The sequence below is a fragment of the Megascapheus bottae genome, chromosome 19 (assembly GCF_031878675.1).
Source record: "Megascapheus bottae isolate mThoBot1 chromosome 19, mThoBot2.hap1, whole genome shotgun sequence".
Taxonomy (NCBI): domain Eukaryota; kingdom Metazoa; phylum Chordata; class Mammalia; order Rodentia; family Geomyidae; genus Megascapheus; species Megascapheus bottae.
Window position 1 is genome coordinate 41,934,189 of NC_143527.1, and position 18,064 is coordinate 41,952,252.

The 18,064-nt window shown below is 40.2% G+C and overlaps 1 protein-coding gene across 9 annotated transcripts in view; it reads right to left on the reverse strand.

The window, feature by feature from the left end:
• The window catches only part of Cep76 (centrosomal protein 76), a 38,769-nt gene that overhangs the window by 14,513 nt on the left and 6,192 nt on the right, over nt 1–18,064 (reverse strand). For 7 of the 9 annotated variants that reach the window (XM_090353441.1, XM_090353439.1, XM_090353443.1 and 4 more), the window contains 6 exons: nt 15,899–15,996; nt 13,281–13,409; nt 11,793–11,981; nt 9,279–9,445; nt 4,901–5,234; nt 231–448 (listed from right to left, as the gene is read on the reverse strand). In XM_090353441.1, coding sequence (XP_090209567.1) covers nt 231–448; nt 4,901–5,234; nt 9,279–9,445; nt 11,793–11,981; nt 13,281–13,409; nt 15,899–15,996 — 1,135 coding nt within the window. Of the gene's footprint in view, nt 1–230; nt 449–4,900; nt 5,235–9,278; nt 9,446–11,792; nt 11,982–13,280; nt 13,410–15,898; nt 15,997–18,064 lie in introns of those variants that run through there. The other 2 variants (XM_090353445.1, XM_090353446.1) reach the window with 2 other exon arrangements.

An 18,064-nucleotide genomic window follows, 5' to 3' on the forward strand; every position in this document is an offset into this window, starting at 1 on the left:
AAAAAAAGAAATTATACTAGAGAAGATGAGATTCTCAACTGAGTAGCCTATACTCACTGGAAAGTCACTGGGAAAATTACTCCAGACTATCCAGGGCTGTCCTTCAGACCCAATGAATCAAAATCTGTAATCAGGAGTATAAAGTCACTGCAGAAGCTCCCAGGATTCTACCGGACTGATTTCTAGGATTCCTAAGCCAAAACATTACGAATCCAGAAATGATACCTTACCGGAGACATGTGGCAAATGCACGCCTTGCATTTCTATATACAAAATGTATTGGAAACCCTTTAAATGTGTGGCCATCAGGCACAGCCCTCCTTATGGCATCTTGAAATTCCTCGTTGCCTGCAGATATACTTGTTGTACGCTCAAATTCATAAGAAGCCAAAGCTGGAGATAAAAGATAGGAAAGTTGGTCTTCCCAAACAGTAGTAAGGCCAAGATCCTATAACAAAAGGAAAATTGAAATATATTAACATTTTAAAAACCTATTTAAACAATGTTCTCTCTCTTTTTCGGGGGCGGGGGGGTGGACTGTGTGGTAATGGAGTTTAAAATCAGGGCTTCAAACTTACTAGGCAGATACTCTAGTACTTGAACCAACCCCAAAGCCTTTTTTGCTTTAGTTATTCTTTTTTTTTAATAGTCTTGTGTTTATGCCCAGGACCAGCCTGGACTATTATCTACCTACTTATATGTTCCAAGTAGCTGAAACAACTGGTGCATAGGCCACAACCAGCTATGGTTGAGAAGGTCTAGAAAGCTTTTTGTGGGGACTGGCTTCAAACTGTGATCCTCCTGATCTCTGTCTCTCCAGTAGCTATTATTATAGATGTGAGACAATACTAAGTGGGTCTTTTCTGCCAAGGCTGCTTTAAATAGAGATCCTCGTATCTCAGCAAGGATTATAGGCATGGGCCACCAGCACCCAGCTTCCAAGGAAGTTTTTAAACATTTTTTTAAAATTTTTTTATTTTTTTTTTTTATTTTTTATTTTTTATTTTGCCAGTCCTGGGATTGAGCTCAGGGCCTGATCACTGTCGTTGGACTTTCTGAAGGCTCTACCACTTGAACCTCAGCACCACTTCTGGCTTTTTTTCTCTTTGTGGTACAGAGGAATCGAACCCGTCTTTGTGCATGCTAGGCAAGCACTCTACCAGTAGGCCAAACTCCCGGCCCAATCTGTCTTTTTTTTGTATGGTGATGCTGGGGCTTGAACTCAGGGCATCATATTCTCCCTTAGCTTTTTCTCTAAAAGCTAGTACTCTACCACTTGAGCCACAGCTCCACTTCTGATATTTGCTGTTAATTGGAGGTAACAAGTCTTACGGACTTTTTGGACTAGTTTTTAGCCATGATCCTCAGGTTTTAGCCTTCTGAGTAGCTAGGATTGTAAGTGTGAATAACTGGCACACTTGCAAAATCTCTTCATCTTAAGTAGCCCTTTAAAAATATTTTTTTTCATCAAGGCCTTTTACAAAAATAATTTACATGGTTAACAGACAAAAGATTTGATTGTAATTAATACAGAAAGGCAAATTAAAGCCAGAACTGAGTATCACTTTACATGCAATGAGACAAGAAAATAAACAGAAACAAGCCTGAGGGAGAGGGGAGGGAAAGAAAAATCCAAGCAGTACTGAAATGTAAACTCAGAACATCCAACTTATCAAGCAGGTGCTCCACCTGCTCAGCCTCGAATCATTTTTGTTACAGTTTTTTTTTGAGGTAGGGCATTTCTTAACCAAACACATGCCTGGACACATTTAGGTCCTATAGTAGTTGATGACATGTGCCCAACTCTGCCCAACTTTTTCCCTTGATATGAAGTCTCATCGACTGGCCTGGAATTGTAATCCAATCTTAGCCTCTTATGAAGCTAGACCAACAAGTACATACTGTTCCCAAGAGTTGAAGGGGGTCTCTTCAATTTTTCTACCCTTAAACCAAAATCTCCCTGTTTCCCAAGTAGCTAGGATTGCAGACACAAACCATAAGGGTGCAACATAATTAAATATTTTAATGGAGCAATTATTTTAAAAAGCCACTTCATAAAGAGGAAATACTAATACTAATATTCCACAAAAGTCTGATGTTAAGTGCAATATTCCTCATTTCTAGGAAGAAACAATAATTCTATAAAAAGTGGTGCATTGGGCAATGTTTGAGTCTTATAAATGATTTCATATCACTTTCAAAATTTTAATCTTTATAAAAAGAGGAAATGTAAGGGAGATGCAAGAGAGAAATAAGACTCTACTTTGTTAGTGGGTGGTTTGGATATTAAGGCTGACAGGAAGAATGAAGGAGGTTTAAGTTAAATGTCATGAAAACAGATCAACTGGCTGGCTCACACTTGTAATCCTAGCTACTCAGGAGGCTAAGATTTAAGGATTGAGGTTGGAAGCCAGCCTGGACAGGCAAGTCCATGAAACTCTTATTTCCAATTAAGCACCAAAAGGCTGGAGATCAGACTCAGATCCAACAAGCAAGCAATCAAATTAATGCTATCTTGACAACCTCTGGAAGATGTTTTTTGTGCAGAGAGAGCAGAAAATGACATAGGGGATAAGACTGGAAGGAATATAGTGTAAACGTGGAAATAGAATAAAAGAAGTCCTTCTACCCCTGTACAAGTAATTTAAGAACCGAGGCTGTGGAGACAAAATTTGTCTAAACCTCTCTATCTTTGGCTGGTTAGTATCATATCAAAGACATTTATAAAAGACAAGATTGGAGCCAGGCATGGTGGCTCACACCTGTAATCCTAGCTGCTCAGGAGGCTGAGATCTGAGGATCATAGTTCAAAGCCAGCCTGGCACTAAAGAACATGAGACTCTTATCTCCAATTAATCACTGGGAAAAATGGAAGTGGGGCTGTGGCTCAAGGGTAGGGTGGTAGCCTTGAGCTGAAAAGCTCAGGGACAATACCCAGCCAGAGTTCAAGCCTCATGACCCACAAAAAAAAAAAAAAGAAAAAAAAGAAAAAGAAAAAGGAAAGAAAGAAAAAGAAAAAAGACAAGATTGGAACAAAAATCTCCTATGTGTTAAATGTTTCAATAATCTTTCATATTGAAAATCTAGAGCTGAGAGCTTGGCCTAGTGGTAGAGTGCTTGCCTAGCATGCCCTGGATTCCATCCCTCAGTACCACTTACACAGAAAAAAATGCCAAAGCAGTGTTATGGCTCAAGTGGTAGAGCACTAGCCTTGGGAAAGCCTAAGGACAGTGCCCAGGCCCTGAGTTCAAGCCCCAGGATGGGCACAAAAAAAAAAAAGAAAATCTAATGTAATTCTCATAGTAACGTATAGTTGAAACATTTTTTGACAGTGAGCTAACATTTTTGGTTGTTTTTTTGCCAGTCCAGGGGGTTGTACTCAAAGTCTGGGCACCATCTTTGGCCTTAGCACCACTTGCAGTTTTTTTCTTTTTGCCAGTCCTGGGCTTGAGCTCAGAGTCTGAGCACTGTCCTTGGACTATCTCAAGGCTAGAGCTCTACCACTTGAACCTCAGCCTCCTTTCTGGCTTTTTTTTATGTATGTGGTACCGAGGAACTGAACCCAGGTCTTTGTGCATGCTAGGCAAGCACTCTACCACTAGGCCAAACTCCTGGCCCCACTTCCAGCTTTTTCTGTGAATGTGGTAATGAGGAATTGAACCCAGAGCTTTATGCATGCTAGGTAACCACTCTACACCACCAGATCTTGCACCTGGGCCCCTAACATGCTTTATATCTTTATATCTTTTAATAGCATTACTTGTCTGACCTAGAATATTTCATATAAAAGCTAAGTTAGCAAGAGAACAAGTCATAAGGACGTGTTGTTAAAGTTTATTGAAATAGCCGGTGTGATGGCTTACATGTATAATCAGCTAATCAGGAGGCTGCGATCTGAGGATCAAGGTTCAAAGACAGCCCGGGCACAAAAAGACCTGAGACTCTTGTCTCCAATTAACCCCAGAAAACAGGAAGTGGGGCTTGGCTCAAGGGGGAGGTGGTAGCCTTGAGCTGAAGAGCTCAGGGACACTACCCAGGCCCAGAGTTCAAGCCTCATGACCCACAAAAAAAAAAAAAAATTACACAATGTTTTGATCAGAAGTCATTCATAGATAATTCACTGAAATGTCCCCATCATGTAAGATTCAGTTAGGACAACCAATATGACTCCAGACTGCATTAAGGGAGAAAATAATATGGAATAAGTTGATAGTGTATCAATTACTGCCACATTTTCATCTGCGACATCAAGTCTAATTTTAGTATACCTTAATGAGCAAGTAGGAAATGTAAATACCAGGAATGAAAAAGGGGGAAAAAAGGTAGGGACTATATTTGCCTTTTTTGAGCTAGGATAGTGTCTGGCACTATCATACAAACAGAAAACAAACCAAAAGTAGGGCACCAGTGGCTCACATCTGTAATCCTAGCTACTCAGGAAGCTGAGATCTGAATGAGGTTCAAAGCCAGCCCCAGAGTCTATGAGACTTTTTTTTTTTTTTTGCCAGTCCTGGGCTTGAGCTCAGGGCCTGAGCACTGTCGTTGGACTTTCTCAAGGCTAGAGCTCTACCACTTGAGCCTCAGCACCACTTCCAGCTTTTTTCTATGTATGTGGTACCGAGGAATCGAACCCGGGTCTTCATGCATGCTAGGCAAGCACTTTAACCACTAGGCCAAACTCCCGGTCCCTCTATGAGACTCTTATCTCCAATTAACCCCAGAAAACCAGAAGTAGCACGGTGGCTCAAGTGGTTGAGTGCTAGCCTTAAGCTAAAGGGCTCAGGATCAGGGCCCAGGCCCAGAGTTCAAGCCCCACAACTGACCGAAACACAAAACACTTTAGTACATAAAACAAATTGAAAAAAAAATATGAGCCTACAATCAACTATCAGTTACTTACTTTCCTGTGTTCTGACACCAGGAGCCTGAGCTGCATTTCTATTTCATTACTTGTTACTGATGCATCAATTGTGGATGCGCACAGGGGTGGGAAAGGAGGGAGGGACGTGGTAGCTCCTGGAGCACACACAGATTTAATTGCTTCTTCGCTCATGGGTTTCCACTTGGATTCATCATTCAAATCAAACACGCAGGTTTCTACTGCATCTGAGGGTTGGCAGTTTCCTAGGAACATCTGATGGTTGAAAACACAACCAATGGTTCTATATGGGTACAGTGGTTTGGGCTGTTCAGCAGATGGAGGTTCATCAGGATTAATAGGTTTGTGGATGTACCTAAAAAAAAAAATAAAAATAAATAAAAAAATAATTTCACTAAGAACAATTAAAAAAACTACAAAGGCACCATAAGGCACCATCTTGTGGAAGAAAAAGAAAGTTATCCAAACAATTAACGCCAAAAAGTTTAATACTAGTTTTTCCCTATGTCAACTATATGGTATATTTATAGAAACCAACTTTATTCCATGAACAAAAGATTACATTTTTTTGGGGGGGGGGGAAGGTTGGTCATGGGGCTTGAACTCTGGGCCTGGGCACTGTCCCTGATCTCTTTTCAGCTCCAGGCTACCACCCTACCACTTGAGCCACAGCACCACTTCCAGTTTTCTAGCAGGTAATTGGAAGTAAGTCTCACAGACCAGGCTGGCTTTGAACCTCAATCATCAAAATTCAGCCTCCAGGTGTGAGCCTGGCTAAGAGACTATATTCTATGTCTAATGTCAAGATCTAAAACAAATTTTTTTACCTTAGAATACATACCTAAAATAGTTATACATTAACCATAATAAAAATGATTATCAAGCAGGAAGAAAGAATGCCCAGTGTCTTTTTTAGAACACCTAACACTTAAAAGAAAAAAAAAAAATAGGGGCTGGGAGTTTGGCCTAGTGGTAGAGTGCTTGCCTAGCATGCACAAAGACCTGGGTTCAATTCCTTGGTACCACATACATAGAAAAAAAAAAAAAGCTGGAAGTGGTGCTGTGACTCAAGTGGTAGAGATCTAGCCTTGAGAAAAGTACAAGGACAGTGCTCAGGCCCTGAGTTCAAGCCCCACAACTGGCAAAAAAAAAACAAAAAAAACCAAAAAAAAAAAACCCAGAGAGGCTAGGATGTAGATCGGTGGCAAAGCACTTGCCTATCAAGTACAATATCCTGGGTTCAATCCTCAGTTAACAACAACAACAAAAAAAGGCGGGTGCTCACACCTGTAATCCTAGCTATTCACTAACCACCACAAAGCAAGAAGTGGTACTGTGGCTCAAAGGATAGGGCAGTAGCCTTCAGCTGAAGAGCTCAGGGACAACACCCAGGCCCAGAGTTCAAGTCTTATGACCGACCAAAAAAAAAAAAAAAAAAAAGACAAGAAAAAAAAAAAAAAACTAAACTAAGAAAGACTATACATCAATACTTTAAAATTACAAAACAAGGCCAGGAGTTTGGCCTAGTGGTAGAGTGCTTATCAAGCATGCACGAAGACCCGGGTTCGATTTCTTGGTACCACACACTTAGAAAAAGTTGGAAATGGTGCTGAGGCTCTGCCGGGGCCAACTGGCAGCAAACCAGGGTTCGCAGATTGGGGTTCCTGAAATAGGGGGCAAGGACTAGGAAGAAATAGAAGAGAGACAGACACACCGGGTCCGGGATGTCCGCAGTCCAGGTAAAGACTGCCGCGTTTATTTTTCACTCCCACTTCTTCCCTCCTCCCGACCCCGGGAACCTCCAGGTGTTACCTTCATATGGTAAATCTCAGGTCATTTACATAGAACAGGGCCAGAAAACAATAAGACAATAAAGCCATTGTCTGATGCAAGTCAAGGTACAGTTTGATTCCACTCTGGCTCCCAACAAGGCTCAAGTGATAAGAGTTGTTATCCTTAATGTACTATGTTATCTCTCATCTCTTTTGCTATCCCTTGGTTATCTCATATTGTTACAGTATTTCACCTTGTTATCTGATATATTTTATATGTGCTTAATTGTTTCTTTGAAATTGGATAGAGAAGGAGGGAAATCAAGATGAGCGAGAGAGGGTGGGAGGGAAATGGGGACCATGTCATGAGAAAGGGTATCAATGTGTGTGAAGTTATGCACCTTCTATCTGGTGAATATAAAAAAATAAAAAAATATGACAAACTACTGAAACAAATATCCAGTGCTTACCAACATGAAATTGTTATCCAGTCAAATTTTCTAAAGAAGACCCCTATGGCAGGGTCACACAGGCTCAGGCTCATAATCCTAGCTATTTAGGAGGCTGAGATCTATGGATCAAGGCTTGGAGCCACCTGAGGCAGAAAAGTCACTAGAAGAAAAAAATTCAGGCCTTGAGTTCAAGCCCCAGGGTCAGCACATAAAACAAAAAGAAATCAATAATTTATAATTCAAACTCATCTGACACTTAAGGATGATGATCAGTGGCTCACGCCTGCAATCCTAGCTACTCAGAAGGCTGAGATCAGAAACCAGCCCGGGGAACAAAAAGACCTGAGACTCTTATCTCCAATTAACTTCTAGAAAGTGGGGCTGTGGATCAAGGGTAGGGCAGTAGCCTTGGTTAAAAGCTCAGGGACAGCGTCCAGGCGGAAGTTCAAGCCCCATGACCCACCAAAAAAAAAAAAAAAAAAGGACGGTGATGAACAAGTATACCAATCACATTAAGAACTAAAAGTTAATTTGACTTATATTCCTAGCAATATTATGTGGTACAGAACACTTTAGGAGTGCCTAATTTTTCCTTAGAGTTTATTACTTAGCTGCTATAACTGAAATAGTTTTCATAATCTCAAGAAAAAACTTCTGCAGGGTGCGGTGGCTCACGCCTGTAATCCTAGCTGCTCAGGAGGCTGAGATCTGAGGTCACGGTTCAAAGCCAGCCCCGCACTAAAGAACATGAGACTCTTATCTCCAATTAATCACTGCAGAAACAGGAAGTGGGGCTGTAGCTCAAGGGTAGGGTGGTAGCCTTGAGCTGAAGAGCTCAGGGACAGCATCCAGACCAAGTACAAGCCCTATGACCCACCAAAACAAAACAAAACAAAACAAACAAACAAAAAAAAAAAACAAAGAAAAAAAGCTTCTACTCAGTAGATAAATGAATTGAGAAGATGTGGTATACTAACACAATGGAGTTCTATGCTTCTGTCAGAAAAAAAGGCAATGCCCTGTTCATAAGGAAATGTAAAGACTTGGAAAAAGTTATATTAAGTGAAGTAAGCCAAATCCAAGGAAAAGTAGGTTGCATGGTTTCCCTCATTTGTAATAACTATAGTATGTCTATGATCTTCTTAACAGGAGATGTCAATAACCCAGTTGTATAGGACCACATATAATAAAGCCTATCAACATGAACTGGAAACAAGAGGTTTTTATTATGACCTATATGCAATTTTTTTTTCTGTTTTAGTTTTCTTTACTCTGTCTGGTATATAAGTTTATCCCATCTGTGGAAGGGAAAGGAAATCATAGAAACAGAGCAGGACAAAGGATGATCTAATGCAACAATGATACTTGCTTGACATTATGTTGCAAATGAACAACTTGGGGGGAGGAGTAGAGAGGAGTAAACAGAGAAAATGAGGGATATGGTAACTGTATAAAAAGAAATGTACTTATTACTTTACTTATGTAACTATAATCCCCCTGTTCATCACCTTTAATAAAGATTTTTAAAAAGAAAAAATTTCTAATAACTGTCAGGATTATCTAATTCTGTTTTTGTAAAAATACTTAAACTGCTTGACCACATGCCTGTGGGGTTTTTCTGGTGAACAGGACCACCTGTGTGTGGTGCTCTCCTTTAAAAGCTCAGCACCACAGAAGATCGGGGCTGCTCTCTATCAGCCCAAAGGTGGAGAGTAGCCGCTGCACTGCTATTAAGTGACTCCTAGCTCCATTCACTGAGTGCTGGTGACTCTTGCTGGGGGATTCAGGGACCCCAAAATGGCTGGGTATTACAATAACTAAAGTGTAAACATATACCTTTGAGTAGCATTGTTATAAGTGAAAGTTCTCTAAGTTAAAATACCTAGGGCTGGGTCAGGTGCTTAGGACCTCACATCTATCTAATCCTAGCTAGTCAAGAGGCAGAATGTGAGGATCATTCCATTTGAAGTTTGAAGCCATCTAAAAGAGAGGGGTGTGAGGGAAGGCTAGAATCTTGAGCCCCAGTATCAGCACAAAAAGAACGAAAAAATAATGGCTGGGAAATGTACCTCTCAAAGGTAGAATGCTAGCTTTGGCATGCCCAAGACCCTGGGCTTTATCCCCAGTACTATAAAAATAAATGTTTTAGTGTCCTTACAAACTTAGTTGACTAACCTGTGTCCTGTTAAACTCTCCCAAAAAGTAATAGTTCCGTCAGTTCCACAAGTCATAACCCATGCATGAGGTACCCCTTTCGCCTTAGTGCCGACACAGACAAAGGCTTCTAATCCATATCCAAGAAGAAGACTGCACAGAAGGTTAGCATGATCTTCACAATCTCCCTACCAAATGAACAGAAGCATTTACAAGTAAGTGTTTATATTGTTTCATTAAGTACAAAATTACAATGAAAATTTACTAATAAATGTTTTCATATTAGTCCACTGTTAAGCTGAAACGTGAGAAAAAGACACACTAACTAAAAAAAATCATTTTTTCAAAGTTAGTGCTAATAAATTTGATGGTCCTAACAGAACACAGGAGGCATTTAAACCCTGAAGTTTACAAAGAACTCATACTTCATGGAAGGAAAATTAAGAAGCTTTAATAGATGAAGAAAGGACACCAATGAGCAAGCCAAAAAAAACACACAGTAAAGAAATAAATGAAAATTTCAAACTAAGTTATAGCGTCTATATGTAATTTTAAGAAATAGGTATATATGAAAATGGAAGCAAAAGCAAAGTTATATTTTCCATTAGGGTAGGTTTTATACAAACTTTCCTTTTTTCCAAATTCCCTTTCATAGTTATATACAATTAAAAAATTATGAGCCAGCTGAGGTGATTTATCCCTACTTATATCAGATAAGCAGCTATCAGAAAAAGATCTTTTTCACACTAGCAAGGCAAAAGGCAAGATCCTATCACAGCCAGACTAGTCAATCACACCTGTAATCCACTCCCCAGGAGGCTGAGATTTGACAATCACAATTAGAAGTCAGCCCTGGCAAGAAGTCCATGAAATTATTTCCAATTTACCACCAAAAAGCCAGAAGTGAAGATGTGGCTCAAGTGGTAGGTAGAATGCCATCCCTGGACAAAAAAGGTAAGGGATAGCACCCAGGTCCTAAGTTCAATCCCTAGGGCTTATCACTCTCACACATACGTATGACTCTGCTTCCTTTTTCAATTTTTTGGGGGGACAGGTCTTCCTTATTTAGCCCAGGCTGAGCTAAAACTGGAAAGCTCCTAGCTTCTGCCTCCTGAATGCTGTGACTACAGGATTTTGTCACCATAGCCAGCTCTATGTCATTGTCTTGCAGAAATCACACTAAGGAAGAAACTCCAATAGCAATTTAAAGATGTTGATTCTTTTGGGGGGGAAAGGGCAAGGAGTGGTACAGGGAGTTGAATTCATGGCCTCCTGCAGGCAGGCACTCTACCACCAGCTTCTGTTTTTGAGGTAGGCAGCCTAAGCCAGCCTAGGTTGAAATCCTACTTATGCTTCCTAATGTTGCTGGTGTGCCATCATTCCCAGCTATTAGTTCATATGGAGACTCACAAACTTCTACTTTTGCTTGGGCTAGCCTTGACCTGGGACTCCCCAATCTGTCTCCCAAGTAGGATTTCAGGCTTAAGCTACTGCACCTGTCTCTTAAGTTGTTTGGTTCTAATGACATTACATGTCATTAGAAAATGATATGAGCTGGGCGCTGGTGACAGGAGGCTGAGATCTGAGGATCACAGTTCAAAGCCAGCCCAGACACGAAAGTCCATGAGACTCTTAGCTCCAATTAACCAGAAGTGGTGCTGTGGCTCAAGTGGTTGAGTGGTAGCCTTGAGCTGAAGAGCTTAGGGCCAGTGCCCACACCCAGAGTTCAAGCCCCATGACTGACCAAAAAAAAAAAGTTTGAGGGATGGGAGTATGGTAGAGTGCTTGTGTAGCATGCACCAAGCGCTATGTTCAATTCCTCAGTATCACGTACACAGAAAAAGCCAGAAATGATGCTGTGGCTTAAGTGATAGAGCACTAGCCTTGAGAAAACTCAAGGGCAGTGCCCAGACCCCTTAGTTCGAGCTCCAGGACTGACCAAAAAACGAACATAAAAATAAAAAGTTTGAGCCAGGCTCAGTGGCCCACACCTGTAATCCTAGCTGCTCAGGAGGCTAAGATCTGAGGATTGTGATTTGAAGCCAGCCTGGGCAGGAAAGTCTTTGAGAATTATCTCCACTAAATAAACTGCTAAAAACTCTGGAAGTAGAGCAATGGTTCAAGTGCTGGAGCACTAGCCTCCAGCTCAAGGATGGCAACCAGGCCCTAAGTTCAAGCTCCAGGACCAGCACTTAAAAAAAGGAGGCAGGGCAGGAGCATGGCCTACTGGTAGAGTGCTTGCCTAGGATGCACGAAGACCAGGGTTTGATTCCTCAGTACCACATATACAGAAAAAGCCGTAAGTGGTACTGTGCTCATGTGGTAGAGCGCTAGCCTCTAGAAAGCTTAAGGACAATGCTCAGGCTCTGAGTTCTAGCCCCAGGATTGGCAAAATAACAAACCCACAAGCAAACTTAAAAGTTTAATTTTTTCCAGCTGACAGCATGTACATTTTTCCTAAGGTGATTATTATATGAGTGCACTATTATTTCCACACAGCTATGTTGTACTGCTGTAAGTATGTGTGCATGGTACCTTGTTTCTACAGAGAAAGGCCAGCAGAGTGCACCACTGCTCCTGTTTACCTCCTCCTCCAATAACAGGAGCTCGTTCATAACCAAGGACATTAACAAATCTTGCTGCTTGCCTTGGAGTATCCAGAAGTCGCCCAGCTCGAAGTGGTTTAACATAGGAACACACTGGTCTATTTATCCCATTCTCATCCTGGAGAAAGAGTGGAAAATAGTATCAGTATCTATAGCTACTCTACTGTGCAATGTAATACCAAAACTTTTCTAAATTTTAATCAATTAAAATCAAATAAAATTCAAATTGTTTGTTACATTTTTGAGTTCTCAACACAGAGCAAAGAGCCACACCACATCAGACAAAACACAGGATATTTTTATGGATGAAAGTTCTGCTAGAGTACCACTGCAAACTTACTTCTTTTGGTGCCTCAACATTGGAAATGCCTTTTCAGATCATAGAGGGGGTTGAGGGAAGGAAGGTGGGGGAAAAAAAAGATGAGAAAGGGTAACCATGTTCAAGAGTAATGTACTCACTACCTTATGAATGTAACTATAACCTTCCTATATATCACCTTGATAATAAAATTTAAATTTAAAAAATGTTTGGATTCTGATCTCCAGAACAGTAGTAAAATGATGCATGATACTATCTCCCAATGCTGGAAAGCCACAGCTTCTAGTCACCATATGATCACAAGGATAAACTGATCCTTTACAATTAAGTGTGTGGCTAAGCTATGATGTATGGCAGTTTAGATGCTCTTTCAACTTCCAATATTTAACAGATGTGAAACCCATCATAAGTAGAAAAGCATCTACAGTTGAAATTCTCCAATTAAATACTTCTGGTCATCACTGGCTCAAAAATTTTGGTTCTACGAAATTATTACAATTTGTATTTTTTTCTTAACTCTAACAAAAATATGTCCAGAACCCTTGTTTTGCACACAAGAGCTGAATTTACAAATCAATCACAACATGTGCAAATAGTTAATTATGTTCTTTCAAGCAAGAGTATATTCTAGTAAAACAACTTCTATCTGCTTAAATGAAATGTATTTAGGAAGGATTTAAAAGCCCAATTGGTAGGAAAAGTAAAACAAACCTTATATTATGCTACTCATCTACAGAATGAAATAATTATAACAGCCAGCATTTTATTTTAGAAATAAACTTTCATCTGTTTGGAATGAATACATTTCTACATGTATAAGTAAAAATTTACATATGTAACACTAAATCTCAAATACAGGCAGGAAACTTTTTTTTTTTTTTGCCAGTCCTGGGCTTGAGCTCAGGGCCTGAGCACTGTCCTTGGATTTTTCTCAATGCTAGATCTCTACCACTTGAGCTTCAGCACCGCTTCTGGCTTTTTCTAAGTATGTGGTACCCAGGAATCAAACCCGGGTCTTCGTGCATGCTTGGCAAGCACTCTACCACTAGGCCAAACTCCCAGCCCAAGGCAGGAAACTTTTTAATGTAACTTACAAACCTGTGCAAAAATCTTAACCAGTCGTGAGTTGTGTGAGGGTCGAATTTGCAAATACTCTCTCCACCACTGCTTAGCATACACAAGAAATAATCGTTCTTTCTCTGCAGTTTTTTGACGTTCTAGGGCAAGCTTGAAATAAAAACAAAACAAAACATGTTTCTTAATTTCCTTTCAATCTCTTTAAAAAAATTTTTTTATTGTAAAAGTGATGAACAGGAGGGTTAGTTATGTAAGTAAGGTAATGAGTAATTTCTTTTTAAACACTGTTTACCCCCTTCCTTATTTTCTATGTCTTTAATTACAATATATACATATATATGTAGCAAATCTACCACCATCCTTTCTATGCCTACATCATTTTTTTTTTTCCAGTTGTGGGGCTTGGACTTTGGGCCTGGGAGCTGTCCTGGAGCTCTGCAGCTCAAGATACCACCCTACTACAAGGCCTGGGTGCTGTCCCAGAGCTCTTCAGCTCACGGCTATTGCCCCACCCCTTGAGCCACAGTGCCACTGGTTAACTGGAGAGAAGAGTCTCACATTCTTTTTTTTTTGCCAGTCCTGGGCTTGAGCTCAGGGCCTGAGCACTGTCCTTGGACTTTCTCAAGGCTAGAGCTCTACCACTTGAGCCTGAGCACCACTTCCGGCTTTTTTCTATGTATGTGGTACCGAGGAATCGAACCTGGGTCTTCATGCATGCTAGGCAAGCACTTTAACCACTAGGCCAAACTCCCGGCCCCGAGTCTCACATTCTTTAGTGTCCAGGCTGGCTGTGATGCTCAGATCTCAGCCTCCTGATAGGATTACGGGGGCATGAGCCACTGCACCAGGCTACAGCATTTCTAATTTTGTAAGAGCCTCAACACTTTTTGCACAGTTACCCAAAGTACATCATTCAGTCAAAGCTTTAAGCAAAAGAAGCTCAGGGACAGCTCCCAGCCTGAGTTCATGCCTCATGTGTTGAAAGGACCTCCAGGATATTGAAACAAAAGCCATATAACAAATGATTGTTGTCCTTAATGTACTATCTTATCTCTCATCTCCTTTGCTGTCCCTTGGGTATCTCATATTGTTACAGTATCTCACTTTGTTATCTGATATATTGAATTTATTTGTATTTGGTTATTTGAAATTTGATAGGGAAGGGGGGGAAAACCAAGACAGGGGTGGGGGTTGGTGGGGGGAGGGTAATGGGTACCAAGACATGTGAAAGGGTATCAATGTATGTGAATTAATGCACCTTCTATCTGGCAAATATCATGTAACCCTTTTATTAATTACAATAAAAAATATATTAAAAAAAAAAAAGACATGAGAGGGGCCGGGAGTTTGGCCTAGTGGTTAAAGTGCTTGCCTAGCATGCATGAAGACCCGGGTTCGATTCCTCGATACCACATACATAGAAAAAAGCTGGAAGTTGTACTGAGGCTCAAGTGGTAGAGCTCTAGCCTTGAGAAAGTCCAAGGACAGTGCTCAGGCCCTGAGCTCAAGCCCAGGACTGGCAAAAAAAAAAAAAAAAAAAAAAAAAAAAAAAAAAAAAAAAGACATGAGAAAGGGTATCAATGTTTGTGAAGTAATGCACCTTCTATCTGGTGAATATAACCCTTCTATTAATTACAGTAAAAATATATGAAAAAAAAAACCAAATACACACACACACACACACACACACACACACACACACAATCTTTTCTCTCCCAAGACAGAAATTTTTAAATAACAGACCAATCATTTCCTTTTTTTAAACACTTCAATCATCTCCATCATACTCTACTTCATTGGTCTTTAAGTTTGATCATCTCAGCACTGTTTCTTACAATGCAGATTTTTTTCCCCCTAGTCCTGGGCTTAAGCTCAAGGCCTGAGGACTGTCCTTGGATTTTTCTCAATGCTAGAACTCTACCACTGAGCCACAGCACCACTTCTGGCTTTTTTCCATGTATGTGGTACCATGGAATCAAATGCAGGTCTTCGTGCATGCTACGCAAGCACTCTACAACTAGGCCAAACTCCCAGCAAGCCATGCAGATCTTTACCTACTTTAATCACTTGATATAAATTGTCCCCTATCCAAAAAATCTTGCTACACATTACCCTATAATCATTTTCCACAGAATACTTTCTTCTACCTGCTACTGTTTGCTGAGTCCACCAGAAATTAAGCTTTTGGGAGCAAGCAGCCTGCCTTGTGCAGGTATGTGGATAATATGTATACATATATGTGTCTGTGTGTGTACAGCAGCAGAAGCATAATACTTTAAAATGTTAAGTTTTAAGTGCATAAATGCATACATATCAAAGACTTTTATCCAGCTGGTTCTCTTCCCCCCACTTCCTTCTTTTTTGGCAGTGTGAGGAGTCAAACCCAGGGCAATGAACATGGTAAGTAAGCATTCTACCATTGAGAAGAAGCTATTCAAGTTCTTCCTTTGTAATTCTGACCTGGTTCTGCATTCTCCAAACTAGACTACTGATTTCTTTATAGAAACAATACCATCATTTTTTTTATCCCTTTTGTTAACCTTTGAGTACAAATCTAAAATAAATGATTCTCTGAAAAAAATACTTTTATAGGATCAACAAATACAACAAAAACATGCATACAGAAGACAATGATTTACCTGTGTATTCACTACTTCTTGGGACAATGTTTGATTGAGTGCTGGGTACATTTCAAGTTTTATATTTAAAATTCCCACAGAAACTTTTGATTCTGTGCCTGCAAAAACAAATATATATATATATATATCATGTTAATATATACATATATATGTTAATTCTTATGTATTTTTGTTGAGTGTATGCCAGTACTGGGGCTTGAACCAAGGTCCCAGGTTCCATTCTTAGCTTTTTCAATCTAGGCTGGCACTCTACCATTTGAGCTACAGCTTTAGTTCAAAAATTTGGGGGAGGGGAGATTGTGGGATTGAGGGAGTGTTATTTGGAGATAATAGTCTCATGAGACTTTCTTTCCTGGGCTAGCTTTAAACCACAATCCACAGACCTGTCTCTTTGAATAGCTAGGATTATAATAAGCAGGAGCCACCAGTACCTAGATAATACTACATGTATTTACTCAACAAAAGTCTAACAAAAATAATTCTAGGAGCACCATGCTTTCCTATTTAAATGAAACAGTTAATATTAACTTTAATATACATGTTAAAAAATGACCAATTCACCAGGCACTGGTGGCTCATGACTGTAATCATCACTATTCAGGAGGCTGAGTCCTGAGGACAAAGGTTCAAGGCTAGCACAAATAGGAAAGTCCATGACTCTTATTTCCAATAAATCACCAATAAGCAAGAAGTGAAAATGTGGCTTCAGAGGTAGAACATTATTAACATTCTGCAAAAAAGCCCAGGGACAGTGTCCAGGCACTGAGTTCAAGACCCAGGACTGGCATAAAAAATAATTAGAAAACAGCTGGGTGCTAGTGGCTCATGCCTATAAACCCTAGCTATTCAGGAGGCTGAGATCTGAGGATTGTCAGCAAGGTAGGAAAGTCCATGAGACTCTTATCTACAATCAACCACCTAAAAGCTGGAGGTGGAGCTATGGTTCAAATGCTAGCCTAGAGCAAAAGTGCTCAGCAAAGTGCCCACCCCCGAGAACCAGCACCAAAACCAAATCCCAAAACACAAATCTACTTTATACTAGAATTAACATTTCTTCAGCAAATCAGTGTATGTTGGTTTCCACATTGTAACTATAGTTATAACCTTAGGCCTATTTTCAAAGACATATAATTAAGGGATTTTTCTTTATAATAAATCTATAGCCAGGCATGGTGGCTCACGCTTGCAATCCTAACTACTCAGGAGGTTGAGATCTGAAGATCCCGGTTCAAAGCCAGCCCAGGCACTAAAATCTGTGAGACTCTATCTCCAATTAACCATCAGAAAACCGAAAGTGGCACTGTGGCAAAGGAGTAGGGAGGTAGCCTTGGGCTAGAGAGCTCAGAGACAATCCCCAGGCCCAGAGTTCAAGTATACAACCGACAAAAAAAAAAAAATCTATATAAAGCAAACCAGGCCCCGAGTTCAAGTTATATAACTGACAAAAAAAATCTATATAAAGCAAACTTTTTTCCTCTTTTTATTTTATTCCATGTCTGGTTTAAAATTCAAACTATTGAGGCTAAGCTGTCCATAGCCATGTTTCACTCCAGAAATAATTTTCAGTAACAAAGTAATTCCATTATATGTTATGCATAAAACAGGTGGGTTTTGTTTTCTTCAATTTATTAGCAAATAGATATTACATCAAAAGCAGTACAGCCGGGTGCATGGACTAGCAATAGTGTGCTTGCCTAGCATGCACGAACCCTGGGTTCAATTCCCAGAGACCACACACATAGAAGAATATGTAAGTGGTACTATAGCTCAAATGCAGAGTGCTATTCTTGAGCAAAAAGTGTCCAAGGACAGTGCCCAGGCCCTGAGTTCAAGCCCCAAGACTAGCAAAAAAAGAAAAAAAGGGGGTGGGGAAGCAGTATGCAAGATTCCAAGGAAATAATAAGTGCATCATTTTTACCCTTTACTACTCATTCAAAATGCTTAGTGTCTGAGAATTGTCACCTCTTTCAAGTGTTACTGCACTGGAAAAGGTTCAAAGACCTGTTCCCTGACCTTTAAGAAGCAGTAGTATGAGCTGGGCAAACCTGTTATCCCATCTCTTAGGAGACTGAAGCAGGATGCCAGAATGAACTACATAAAAAGTTCAAGGCAAAAGCTAGGTACCAGGGGCCGGGAGTTTGGCCTAGTGGTAGAGTGCTTGCCTAG